The 14,375-nt window shown below is 37.5% G+C and overlaps 1 protein-coding gene across 3 annotated transcripts in view; it reads left to right on the top strand.

The window, feature by feature from the left end:
- Nucleotides 1–655: 655 nt before the first annotated feature.
- SH3TC1 (SH3 domain and tetratricopeptide repeats 1) overlaps nt 656–14,375 on the top strand; it is a 29,593-nt gene continuing 15,873 nt past the window's right edge. Inside the window, exons 1-5 of one of the 3 annotated variants that reach the window (XM_017727690.1) lie at nt 656–917; nt 6,160–6,411; nt 8,763–8,840; nt 10,999–11,126; nt 14,266–14,371. In XM_017727690.1, the coding sequence (XP_017583179.1) occupies nt 6,204–6,411; nt 8,763–8,840; nt 10,999–11,126; nt 14,266–14,371 (520 nt within the window). In that variant the 5' untranslated portion in view covers nt 656–917; nt 6,160–6,203. The remainder of the gene's footprint in view (nt 918–6,159; nt 6,412–8,762; nt 8,841–10,998; nt 11,127–14,265; nt 14,372–14,375) is intronic. The other 2 variants (XM_017727688.1, XM_017727689.1) reach the window with 2 other exon arrangements.

The raw sequence follows: 14,375 nt of genomic DNA on the forward strand, positions 1-14,375 counted from the left end.
AATGAGAGTATGGTTTATAATTAATACCTAATTTCTAATGTTTAAAAACAACTCTGAAGTACATGTTCCTTGAGATGGATTGGCAGGAGTCATAACTAAGGTCTCAAAGGTATCTGAAGGCTCTGGTTTTGGTACTCCTGCTGGTAAGAGCTGTAGGAGGGTATCAGTGCAGTGGGGACAGCCCATCACCTGAAACCCCACTGGTTTTGTGGGTCATTTAGGATATGGCACATGGATCAGTCATGTTACACAGAAGATAAACTCTGTGTGCATTCCACAACAGTCTTGTTCAACTCCCCAAACTGATATTTAATGCTTCATAGTGTGTGATAGATCTCCTAAACAACACACTTCTGCAATTTAAACCTGAGCATATTGGTGTAAATTTTTTGTCAAACGATTTTTCATCAGTGTTTTTGGCAGCTGAAATGATAACAAGAAATCTAATTTTGCAATCAAAAGCAAAGGAGTGACAAAGCCCTATACTATATCTGGAGGACTGTTTGTTACTTTTTTCTGAACAATGCTTTTTGAACACAATGGCCTGGATGTGTCCCTTGGAGCCCTCTAGCCACCAATGCAAAATGCCACAATGAATTATTGCTTTGAAAAGCTAGAGTGTGTGAATGAACCTTCCAGCACACTTGATACATTTCTGCTTTGCATAATGAACTTTAGTAGCTGAACTCCATGCTCAGGAATGTTTCTTTCCACTATAGAAGTCTTGGAATTAACAGTATTGGTTAATAGACAACTTTTTGTACTTGCCACATCCAAGCCAGGCTGTGCAATCAACAGGAAAGATAAGAAGGTCAAACAGGAAGAGCTGTGCTGGAGCCAGTTTTGATCAGAGCTGAGGAAGGCAGGAATCTGCCTGCTCTTTTCCAGCATGTTACAGTGGATCAGACCTGGAAAAGGTAGGAGAAGTCCTGTGCTCTATGTCTACATCACCCTCTTTTGCTCTATTTAAGGTACCTGTGGCTGGTATTCAACAGTAGGTTTATTGTCAGTGTGTTAGAATTGCAGCCAGTTAAACAGGGCTAATTTCGGTATTCTTCTGTTCTTTGGTGTGTCCATAATGAAATGACTGTAAAATGTGTGTAAATGTGATCTGTCACAGTTATGAGAACCTGCTGGGATTTTCTGTGCTGCTCTGTTTCCCTCTTCTAGCTAGTGCTGTGTGAGCTGAGCTGCTATTCAGTAGCAACAGCTCCTACTTTATTCCTCTGCATTAGCTGCCACAGGCCAAATTCTGTCACATCTAGATCTCAGAATGAAGTACTGAGATTCACAGATGCCTTTTATAGTTTTCTAACAGTGATCTGGTTTTTGTTTTAAAGCACCCCTAGAGTTCACGCTTATTTTTAAGCAGTTATGAGACTGTGGATTTTTGTCTCCAATTTTCCATATCTAAACTTAGAATTTTTGGACTTACGGTGCTTTCAGAGCTGTGTTGAGGATGGAAAAGATATTTTGGGGCTACTGAGATATAAAGAAAATTAATCATAACAGAGGGTTAAAGCTTTTAAAGGAGTATATTGCATCTCTGAAGCTTGCTGAGGCTTTTTTTGTTTGTAGACCAATTGTGAACAATGATACTGCTTGCAACACTGTTTGCTGAGAATTGCTAACTAACCTAAAGTTACTTCAGTGATAAAGGAGTCAATCTTCCATTTTTGGAAATAACTCAGGTTCCTAAGTTTGTTTACCATGATTATAGATTTGCTTTACCTTTCTGTGTAATACATAATTTAAGTGTTGCCTCTACAGAGCCTAATATGGATTCCTTTTACCTCTAATATTCATGCCTGTGACTGAATTTCATAGAGATCAGGACTGTGATTTACTCTCTGAGGATAAAGTTTATAATGATCTTGGCTTTAAGATGTTTGTAGCCTAATACCTAAGATGTGAAATGTTAATTGAAACTGGGAAGAAGGAATAAAATAACTACTCTAGTATCAGTTTGGGGAAATGACCTAGAATCACTTAGGACAGTATAGTTGCAAGACTAAAGTCTTTAGGAAGTCATTAATACATTGTCCTGAGGCTCCTAGAGGGAAGACGATGAATGAAAGAAATATTGTATTGCATACAGGTTTTAGGAAATTAGTTTGAATAAAGCCCATTTTTATATACTGGGTCCTAGTCTCAGAAATATACCTTTAGAGGGAGAGAGAGAATCTGGTTCAGTAAATGTTATTGGTTTTCTTCTTCAACACCCTTTAAATGGGAATGCATTGGTGGGAGAGGGTGTTCGTGTCATCCACTACACCTCTTAAAATAATAACAAAAGGCAGGGGAATAAAAACAACCCTCAGCCTACATGGAAAATCTCAAGCTATATGTTTTTTTTCTGGTTAGCTGGGCTTTGGAAACACTCAGTAAAAGGGAAGCAGCTATACACAGAAAAGCATGATAAAGGAATTATTCTATTTAACTTCCAGAAGGAAAAATAGTGTCTCATTTCCACCTGATGTTCAACAGCTGTTCCTGCTTGCTGTACCCTGAGAAGGAACAGGGAAGGTGCAGTGACCTTTTGAGCCTCACAAGCCTGGACAGGGATGTGGGGCAGCACACAGAGCCATTGGACACATTCCCAGTGTCCAGAGAGCCCGGGCCACAGGGAGGGAGGACACCAGTGCACCCAGCAGCACTCAGGGTGTTGAGCTGTCCTGTGTCTGCCTCTCACTCTCTCTGCTGCCTCAGAAACTGAGGGTCCCCCTGAGCAGTGGGGAGTGCCACATATTGCCTGCATGGCTTTTATTTTGAGTAGAGGTTGGCTCTGGGTTCAGAAAAACAGGAAGATCATTAAGTTTTATGGCCAACATCCTGCACCAAATAGGATTTTTTTTGGTCGAGCCTCAAAGAGCATGAGAAAAAGAATTTTACCTAAATGAAAAATAAAATGGTTAGTCAGTATACATAATCTACACATAAATGTAGATTGTAAGAACTGGTTAGAGAAGACAAACTTTACATGGAGAGTAAGAGATCTTTAATTTTGAGGATCTTAATCTTGTATTTGTTGCTATCAACAAATGGTTAGTTGCTAACTTGCCATGATACTTACTAGCATTATAGGTTTATGAAAAAATCTCTAACAATGAGAGTGACTCGAGCACTGCAGTTCAATATTCTCTAAAGCTGTTTTATTTTCGATGAATGGTTTTCTGTTTTTCTACCATTAAATTTGCTTTAATTTGTGCTGGAACAGTTTAATAATTGAGAAAGTACCAGCATAATAAGGATAATTATACTGTAGCACCGCTTAAGTATTAGAGTTTTACTTCTTGGGGTACTTACATGATAGTTAAAAGCAAATAATAAAAGTACAGAGATGTAGTGTAAACTTCTATGAAATTTTGGTCACTTAGGACCCAATTTGTGTTACTTAGGATACATTTAGATGCCGGATAAACATTCAAAAAGGCCTAGGTAGACAAGGGGCCTAGCTACTGGAAAGTTTGCTGTCTTGTTCTCAGTACTTACGCAAAGTCACATTTGGTAGCTAAGGCAAACATTGAAAATGCAAGAGGAATCTGTAGAGGAGAACATGACTGAAAATAACATAAAAATGAACATAAAAATGTTTGAGATTTGAGGTTTTCTTCTGTGCATCTTGGAAGAACCAAGAGAAAACATACATAAGAACGTACCTGTTTTGTTTTTCTTTCACTCATTCTGATTTCTTCCCCTTGGTTTAGGATATGGGATAATATGGCTGAATCTTCTTGAACAGATTATATCCATTTTGATTTGTTCATGTCCTACTTGCTCTATCAGCACCAAGCTTTCTAAGTTCACTCACTGACCTGAATATTTGTTACCCTTACCAGCATAAAATGATGCAGGAGACATGAAAAATTTATCAGTATCACATCTCCAATTCAAATGAATTCTAATAATTCAAGTCAGAGTATATTTGTTTTCCTAAATTTTGTGCAGGATGATATTTTTGCTTGCGGATAGAAGCTTATGGAAAAATTAATCTGAACACTGAATTTCATTTCTGGGATTAAGGGTAATCCTGATCTAAAAATAACAACTGGCTTTGAATTCATAGAACAATGTAATTTAAACAACCACCTTTGGAATTAAATTATCATTAGTACCAAAATATCTACATCTTTTTCAATAGGAGATACTAGTATTTACAAAATATATGCAGAAAAGTATTTAAGTGTGACAGTTGGAATGCATTACATATAATCCTGGTACAGTAATGAAAAGGATGGTGTCAGGTACTGTCATTACTTCAAGGAAAAGATCAGCTATATAGATGGAAAAACATATCCCTGGCTAAGTGAGTTTGGCCTCTGGCAGGCCTGTGTTTTTAGTCATTTATAGCTATGTCATCAAGTCTGATAGGCAGTTTTTCAGTGTCAACCAGACATGTTAGTGAAAATGTTTTTTCATGAGAGAAGGCATAAAAATTACTTGTGCTTGAGTTACTACCTGTGTTTCATAGGTGTGTATATATGAATGTTTACACATAGCTTTATATGGAGAACTGTGATGCAGCACCAAAAGCATCTTTTGAAAATCAGCTTCAGCACTCTGATGGGCACTTTCAAATAAATGGCAAAATAAGGCAATGAAAACATTAAAGCAAAATCCAGCCTAGATTTCTTCATACTTCATTAACTTGTGGTAGATATGGTTATGATTTAATTCTCTGAGCTGGTCATACAACCTGTAACTATACCTCATTAATTTTCTATAATTTCTTAACTTGCCTCTGTCTGTATATAGTTTACCGTTTTTTCAAGAAGTGTTCATTAGGGGTAAAGGTTTCAATGACTGTAAAAGAGTATGAAAGTTGTGCAGGCAGATCCTGCCTTGTCCTATGTACCTACCTACCCTGGCAGGCTGCTGGGCAGCTGTTGTGCTGTTCACATTGGTACTTGGTTTGCTCAGGTTTACAGATAGATCTATGATGTGAAGCTTGGAGGGCAAGAAGAGTTGGAAGGCAGGATTGTGAAGAAAAAAGCCAGAACCATGTGCTTTGGGGCACCCCACTGCATGGTAAATGGAGAAGCGAGACATTTCTTGACCAGACTAAAGGCAGATGATAAGTGGGTACTAGGTGACCAGGGACTGGTCTGAGGCTTTAGCAGAGCAGAAGTACATCTTTCATATACAGCTTCAGATTTAACCAGTTTCTGCTGGAAAACAAATGAGAGATGAAATTTCATGAAGATTGCAAGCTTGCATACGCATGAATATGGCTCATTAATGAGTATGGCCAGAGTAAACACAGAGGAATTCAGATTAAATCCAAATGACAGGACTAAAGCAAAATCTCTCCTGTGGCTTTAAGAAATCCTTCAGAAACACGTGCAAGCCCACTGAGGAAAGGGTATCAATATCAGTGGGCATGTGCTGGCTCTGTGAGTCATGTCCTTTGTGGATGCTTTGGCTGGTGGTCTGGCTGCATCTTTCTGATGCTGAAGTAGCTTATGCCCAAGAAGTGGGATTGCAGGATGTCTCACCTCAGTGACTGGAGGGAGCAGTGAAGCTTGCAACTGTTTGTGCTCTACTTCCATTACTATTCCTTCTTGCTTATCATGTCAAATGGGGTCCTGATGCCAGACTCAGCCTCTAGCTTCAGTAGAGCTTAATTTTTCTGCTTTGCTGCAAAGTAATACTTGGATCCTTGCATGCCACTCTTCCTGCACAGTGGGTTCCTGTGGAGGATTCATTCTTTAGCTGAATTTATATAAACCTTCTTTGTTGTTTGAATTCAGCATGCAGTACTCATTCCATTCTTGTCACCTTCAGAAAATTATGTTTTTCCCCTGCAATTCCTCTGTTAATGTGAATGATGTTATCCCTTGGAGGCTCTGCTTTATAGCCGGCCAAGAATGGATAATTAGCAGTGGGCACAAGTACATTTCACTTCAGGCCTTGGATTGTTTCTGTTAGCCAAGTCTATTGCTTTGTTGCTAAGGCAGTGATGCCACCTCATTGCAGGAGCTTTTTCTGGGATAAATTTGGTGTTACACAACAGTTCCTCTGAAAGAAGCCTATAGCAAATTCTTTAATCCATATTACAATTAAAAATAACTCCTGCAGGAGAGGGACAGCTCTTGAATGTGTTCATCTTTTCTGATGCTTTTTAAAAATAAAATATTAATTTTTTTTTTTCTCCTCCAGGTTGTTGATGATTTTAATTGCATCACTGTGAGGAAATTCAAATTATGGAGAGTTTGGCAGGGGCAGGTGGCACATCCATGCTCAGCACTAACACCATCGTCCCTGCTCTGGAGGGAGAGCAAGACAAGAACTTGGGGAGGGAAGAAGCAGAGCAGGGAATGTGCAGGTGTGACTGCAAACATGTGGAGAGCAGTGCTGCCATCAGCACAGTCAGGGATGGAGTCAGGATGGACACATTGCAAGAACAAATAGGTAAGACCTCAAACAATGCATCCTGATGCCTCTGCTCCCAGCTTCTCTTTGTGCCTGAATTACTGTTCTTAAAATGGTGCACAGGCTGAGAACTGTCATGTGTTTTTCACAGAATCCAGATGGGCTTTTCTTGCAATACAACAAGCAGCTATTTTTCGTCCATAGAAACACTGCATAGATTGGACTATTGAACAATCTACACTGAAATCCACTTAGGGCAGACAAATGGATTATCTTTTAGTAAGATAAAAGGAGATGAAAATTACTAGAACCCAAGAGCCACAGTACTGAAATATAAGGTCTTTGTCTAGCACTTTTTGCTGTATCTGTAAGGTTCATAAGCCAAGTTAAATTGCATGTTTCTATTTTAATATTTTTTAGTTCCTTTTTTTTATCAGAGGTGTAGTACTATCTTTGTACAAATGAAAATGTACTTCATGCATTAAAGTCATGCAAGTCAGAGGTACCTTTTGGGTGGAGGGGTGGAGGGACATAGGTAGGTGGCTATGGCCAGGCTCTTACTTTACACTAGGCTCAAGAGCTTTCTGGACATGAAAATACTTCAAACAGTCATGGACAAAAACTATTTTATTTAAAAGTATATGTCCTGTGACCTGCACAATGTCTTTCTGTTCACAACTGAAACACTTCTGACATCAAGGACCAGGTACAAGCATCCCAGGGCAGTATAAAGTTGCTTTTTAGCTTTCCAGGAAGTATGCAAGCCATTCTACTAAGTAGGAGTTCATATTAAGTTTTTGAACCTAATTATAGTTCTTTAAACAGTTTAAATATATTTAAAATGTAGTTATAGTAACTCTTAGCCTTTTACTCAAATTTAACAGCAAACTATTATTTTAAATTAAACTCTGAGTAATTAAAATGCTAGCTCATAGCCTTTGCCTTTTCCTAAAAGTCACAGAAATGGATGTTAATGTCTTGATAACTACCTTTCAAGGAAAGTTATAGCTGGTAATATCAAAATAATAGTGATGGCAAGTTCATATATCAAAAACACGTGCTAATTTATTGTCCTTGTCAACTACTAAATGATTATCAAAGTGATTGATAACGCGTTGTCAAAGTTTTGACAACTTCTGTGTTTGTAATCCTGACTAAAACCAGAAAAAGCAGAACTACAGGCAAGTATGGTCCCAGAAGCTCTGGGGAACTTAAATTTAGAATGTTTCCTAAACAGAGTCAGCCTGAGCTGCAGTGAGCTTACTATCGAATTTCTATTTAAAAACAAACATCATATAGTCCATATCAAGAAAACAAATAAAACCCCAACCCCAATGCTTCTGTCAAACACCCAACCAAAACCCTACAAAACTAAAGTGTTTGGGGATTTCAAATTCTAATTTGAATATATGCTAGAAATAAACCTTAAAGACAATGTTTTTACTGCTTGATTCCTTTCTTTGGGAGGTGGGAAAATTCTGTTTTATGTATCCTTATTTATTTGCATGACTTTGTTTATGTAATATTCATAGATGGACTTGAAAGAAGATGCAAAAGACTTGGAAAATACCATGTCCTGCTGTATTGCAGGGTTTTTTTCTTAAAAGCAGAGCTTCATAGGAGAATGTCTTGGGATACATGAAAATTGCCTCAGAAATTTTCATCTAAAAATGAAAGATCTATTTCTTCCACTTTTACTCCTAGAAATATGAAGCCTTATCTTCACTGGTATTTGCCCAGGGAGCCTTGAGAAAATGGAAGTGGTTGCAGTGGGTGTTTTATCAGCATAAAAATATATCATTTCCAAAAGGACAGGAAGAAATATGGGCTAAAAGAAAAAAAGCAGATTACTATTAATATAAAACATACCTTATTTGTGTTGTTTTTCTGAAACTTCAAATCACTTGATTTTTCAGTACCCTCTCCCAAGTACTACACATGTAGCAAATAAAGAGAGGGGTTATTTTTTTCCATGCATGGTTTGGTACAAGGCACAGCAATTTATACCACTGAAGCATTAGTGGGGGCCATTTTTAGTAGAGGTGCAAGGGAAGAGAAAATGAAGTCTGACCCTTGCTCCCTCTCAAATGAGAATTCTGTTTCCTGAGAACCTGTCTTTCCACCAATTCTCCATCACCTTGAAATTTCACATCAAATTGATGAAATCAAGGTTTGACTTCCCCCTCCAGCTCAGGAGGAAAATGTTCTGTAGGTACTTTTTGTGGGGTTTGGGGATTATATAGCAGGAAGGGGAGAAAATAGTTATTTTCTCTTAGTAATTATCTGCTGCATCAAATGCTTTGAAAGCATGGAGTATTTTTTTGGATTTTTTTCAGTGTGATTTATATGACTTAGAAAAGGCACATAACCATTCTTTTCATTTATTGCAGTAGAGTGTTCTCCAAGTGAAAAATGCATGAATGTCTGTTCAAGGACCCTTCCCAGTCAGGCAGAGATTTTTCCAACTGGTAAGACATTTTTTCCCATCCTATTTTTATAATATACTGCTTTTCTCATTGCTTACTTTTCTTTTTTAAATTGAGACAACTATGTCGATATTTGCAGTGATCACTCCTGTAAAGTTTATAATGTCTTTCATGGCAGCTGTGAAGCAACCAACTTTTGTACATAAGATTTCTTGAGAATCTCTCATAAAAAGAGGGAGCAACTGCTATAAAAGCCAGAAATAATTTATGTACTATATTGTAATGGCTAAGAAAAAAAAAGAAGCAAGTAAAATTCATCACTTATTTTGCATATACATTTCAATCCTTCAAATGTCTTATTTTTTAAAGGTTGTGACCTTTCCAAGTATCTATTTTTGTTGTTTTTAATGCTGTATTTCCAGTGATGTGTCAACTGAGTGCAGTTCTGCAGGAAGTGGGTTCAGTAGGCTTCACCTCCGGAGGGGCTCATGGCAGGCTCTGTGGATTGAGGGTCCTGGTGCATTTCCCTTTTCATGCCATCAAAACCAACACTGAGCTGTTCCCTGCTCTCTGGCTTGACCTGACAAATCACATCAGTGGCAGAGAGTCTTCCCCAGGCCTATGGTTATTTCTGGTTAAATTATTTGTGCTTTATGTACCTGATTGTCTTGCTTTGTACAGAATTTGGCTTCTTTGTAGCTGGGGGTATGGGTCAGGGCTCACAGAAGCAGACAGGAGATTATAATGGGGTTTTAAACCATATTCCATCTCTATAAGGCATTATTATAGGGGGGTTTTGACAGAAGCAGCTATATTTCTGTTATTTTAATTCAATGTAATTATTATTTCTGTAACATTAACTCTCTATAAAAATTAGATTGTGTGTCTACTGTTACGTATTTACCTCAGAACCAATCTGATTATGTAAAATGAACATATAAATTTTTAAGTAATAGTCATCTCTTGTGCCAGTATGTTTTATATTTTTAGATAAAATGAAAAGGTCAATAATTCTGTTCCCTAGCAGTGATCTGAACAACATTCAGAGACTCCAGTTTGTGTTCTTTCTACTAACAATTGATTATATGACCACAGCTTAAAGAGACAGGTCTTGTAATTCAGTAACACAGGTTTATATTTCTGAGCCACCCTTCTTGACCTTAAAGTAATGAGTAATTTAGGTGCAAGTCATGGTAAAACTCCTGGGAACATGCATAGGAAGCCCTCTGAAAACAGATCAAGATACAGCATATTAGACTAGAATGTGAAAAACATCTATTTTACCGGATTAAAATGTGAAACTCAGAGGAAGTGGAATATTTTAGTACACACAACAGTCCCATATTTCTGAAAGTGTGACCTATTTACATACTTTGCAATTGGAATTCTTGCTGACTTGGTACTATTGGTTTATATGTGCCCATCTGGGCATCTGGAAACTTATGATTTACTGTTATTGAGCTAAACTAATGAATTCATGCAGAATGAAGCAGGTTTATCAAAGATCCTCTTTATCTGAGAGAAGCTGGCTGGAGCTGTACCATTAGCTGCAGTGAAAGCTTCTCATAAACAGATGCCAAGAGCTTGGGAATAGGTATCTAGCTGCTTTCAGATGTGCTGGGAAAATAATGTAAGTGAGCTTTTAGTTGGGCTGTTTAACTTGATTGGCCCTGCTCAACCAGGTTATTGAGAAACAGCTTTTACAATATTCAATTTATAAAAGCCGTCTGAAGTGTTGGGGGTGACATGTCAGATAGCTATGAATTTAAGATTAGCATGAAGGGTTATAGCATGCTGAACTATCTGTGGGGTTTGTTGTTCAGGGTTTTTTTTGGGGATGCCAGTATCTATGTGCTTTGATTTTTAATATGCATGGAATATTTGGAAATCTGGGCATGTTTGCAATGCCCAGAGCTGTCAAATTTGACAAATTACCAATCTGCTTGTTTTTTTCTTCTTTTTTTTTTCTTCTTCATCCATAAGTATCAGTTGTCTCCCAAAATTGTTTCATGCTAGGCTCCTATGTCTACAGGATAATAAAAATGTAAAAGAAACATGCAGTAGATCAATCTTCTTCATGCCTCTCTAAGAAGCTGAAAAAATAGAACTTAATGTGTATTCTATGATTTTGAGGGATTTTCTGGTTCTCCAAAGCTGGTTCACAAATATTATAGTACTGAAAATGGATATCTTCCTCCAGATATCTCCTTGAAGTTAACAATGGTAAAAAGAAAGAGTGCATGTCCTGATTCCAGGCTCCAAAGACAGCTCAGAGGGCAGCTCCGTCTTCTGGAAAATGACAGCAAGGAGGTGGTGACAGTTTTCAGTGTAAGTCAATTGTGTGGAAATTGGTTTATTTATTCAGATAATACACCCTGTGCTGCTGAAATAGCCTGCAAGATATTTGGGTACTATTTCTATCTACATGCTGGGTCCTTGAATTTGAGTGACCAGTTTCCTGGGGCCCAAAAACATTTCGGGATTTTAGAAATATTGAATCATTGAGAAAGACTGGAATATCAAATTGATGTAAAATAAATAAACCCATCTTAATAAGACATTGAATGGGGTTTATTTTAAATATTTTCTGCTTTGATTTACATCAAAAGAAATAATGGGGTTTTGATTTATTTTAATTTTCCCTTGTATTGACTCATCACTTCAGTTTCTAGATACCTGGAGTCATTTGGCATGCTGATTTCCTGGGTAGCTCACTGCTAAGCCAAAGAGGAAGTCTGAAGGAGAACAGCCTAAATAATGGACTTCCTAGGGCTTAATAGCCATAACTTTAAATAGCATACAAGTGTTGGCCAAATTTTATTACCATTTTTAATTTCTTTGTATATGGGAAACCTGTCCTCTACAACCAATGAGGTTGGCTTTGAATAGAGGTTAGTCTTTTCCTCCCTCTTGGAAAAAAAAAAAACAAACAAACAAAACCAGAATTATATCATTTGACCTCTGGTGTCTCTTTTTTTTTTTTTGTCTATGCCATGGGTTCCAGCCTCCTTCACTGGCAACCCAAAGTACTGAAATCTTAATTAGTTATGGCTTTGACTGCCTTGGACACGTATTTTTCTACACCATTGTCCTTTCATGTGTTGTGACCACCCCACCACCAGGCTGCTGACTTTATGGCTGTGCAAACAGTCTGTACTCCTCCTGCTCTGCTCTGGATTGTGCTTAGAGGGAAATGGGGGAAGGAAGATGAGATCAGGAGGCAAAGGAAAAGAGCAAACAAATAGACTAGATTTGTGGCCTTGTTAGAAACAGACTGGAAAAGACTTTGAAGGAAACAAGACTGATAATGATAAGTTTCCTTAGAATGTTGTTTTGATATTCAGCAGTGCATGAAGCCCCTGAGGCTGACATACTTTAGCATGTGTTGGCAATTTATTAATAGATTTCAGGCTCTCATTAATATGTAATCTAGTGTAGAAAGGTGCATGCAGAAGATCAAAGCAGTGATGAGACGTGCCTGCTGAAGAAGCCTAGGTTGGACTTCTATATTTTTATGTGTTCAGATGGTGTGAATTGAAAATATGGAAGTTAAACAGCATTAATTCAGAGATATTTTTAAATTGTGCTGTAACACTCATAAACAGTAGATCAGCTCCACTTACTCAGATTAGAGAAAAAGTTTGAGGGACAATTTTGTCCCTGCTGCCTTGAGTTAGAATCAGTTTCTTGATCAGTCCTTCTGTTGTTTCAAGCTGCATTTCAATTTTGATGTGATGGAAGCAAGGGCACAATGCTGGGAAACGATACAGTAGCATTATACCTGTTTGACACTGATCCTGCCATAACTATGCCCCTCCTGGTGGGAGAGATCTTTAAAGTCCTTGACAGGAGTTTGAGAAACAAACGGGACTCTCAGCCTTCGCTGCTTCTAGATAGTTGTTTATTAAGTCTTATCAGCGAAAGAGTCTCTAGCATGATCCAGACATAGCACAAAGCAGAGAATGCAGGAGAAAGCCAAATTATCAAGATTTTACAGCCTTTTTAAAGGTAAATCAACCAATGGTTACCAAAAACGTATATTATTTTTACTTTTCTACCAATTATTTAGTAACACAGCCAGGAACTGTAGAATTCTTTGTCCAGTCATCCCAAACTACTTTTACTGCAGAATATGGAGTAGTAGTAGAAGAAGAAGGAGGTTTGGAGAGCAGCAACAATCCTCCATTTTGATGTTTTTTGCTTTTATCTATTTACTACATTAACAAACCCAAAACCTCTAAATTTTTCACCCTGTGACAATCTTACATAGTAGTCTATCACCTAATTTACACCAGTGTAGTTTCTAGTTCTTCTCTAAGAGTAGGCAATTTTTTCCAAGGATGGAGGTCAAAAACAGTGTTGTTCAGGGGGGTAAAATTCTTCAAAATAGGCAGAGAAATATTCTCTGCACTCTGGGTACCCACACCTGTTAGCTTTATATTTGATTTATTCTCTGAGATTGTAATTCAGGTACTTGTCTCATAAATTACCACAGTTCTTTGTATTTCCCTGAAAGGCAACAGCCAGCATCATTGGAGAGAGCCCTGTTTTTAAGCTACAAACTGGAGTGCAACCAAGCTGTATATTACCCCTCTCTGTCTAGAATCCATCAAAATGTGGGGTTTTTTTCACTTATGTGCAGGTTTATGTAGTTGTTCCTTTTAGCATTTCTGGAATTACTTAAAATCCATCATTACAACTTAGTGTGATCATTGCTTATCTTTGCTAAAAGTGTAATTTAATGCTATTCTAGCAATGTAAACCAGTACAAATGAGGATAAAAAGATCTTACTGCATCTTTAAAAATAGAAAAGTAGCACGTCAGTATATTTTTTTAACCAAAAATGGTGAACTTGGAAATAACTTCAATATCTCTTCTGGATAGACTGACAGTAGCAGGAAGCAGGTTCAAAGTTGCATTGCAGGAGCTGCATTTTTGTGTGTGTACAGAGCTCTGAGGGTAATCTACACCAGGAGGTTGTAGAACCAAAAATTTTACTGTGATTAAGTGAGAAATTTCAAGTAAAAAAAAAACCTCCCAAACTAGATCCTTTCCACTATTTAATATTAATGCCCACACGTCTGGCAAAGGCAGTTCCCAAGCTGTAAACCGCTCTGTGTGGAGGATATTCTTAGGATATGCTGGCCTATATATATAATCTGACTATATGATTATACATATGGCTATACATAGACATTTCTGAACTAGACAAACCTTTAGTCTCACTCAGTGCGGTCTTTATTTCCTCTCTAAATTAACCTCACTGAAATTGCTGATACAGTTGCTAATAAAAAAGATTAAAACTTGGCTCCCTGTATGTTAAAGAACAGGTATCTCATACAGATAAAATCCTGGATTTTTTTAATCGTTCTTAATGCATAGTATTTTAGCCTAAGTGTTACCTAATGAGAAATTGTGCTTAAGTCTCGTATGATTGTAATTAAAGTATTGGTTTTTGATTTTTAGGAGCTTTCTGCCAGACTCCTATCTATTCACAGTGATCAAGATCTAATAGTGGTGACATTTAAAACTTTTGAAGAAATATGGAAGTTTCTAACCTACCACTCACTGGGTAA

The sequence above is a fragment of the Corvus brachyrhynchos genome, unplaced genomic scaffold, assembly GCF_000691975.1.
Source record: "Corvus brachyrhynchos isolate BGI_N302 unplaced genomic scaffold, ASM69197v1 scaffold80, whole genome shotgun sequence".
Classification (NCBI taxonomy): domain Eukaryota; kingdom Metazoa; phylum Chordata; class Aves; order Passeriformes; family Corvidae; genus Corvus; species Corvus brachyrhynchos.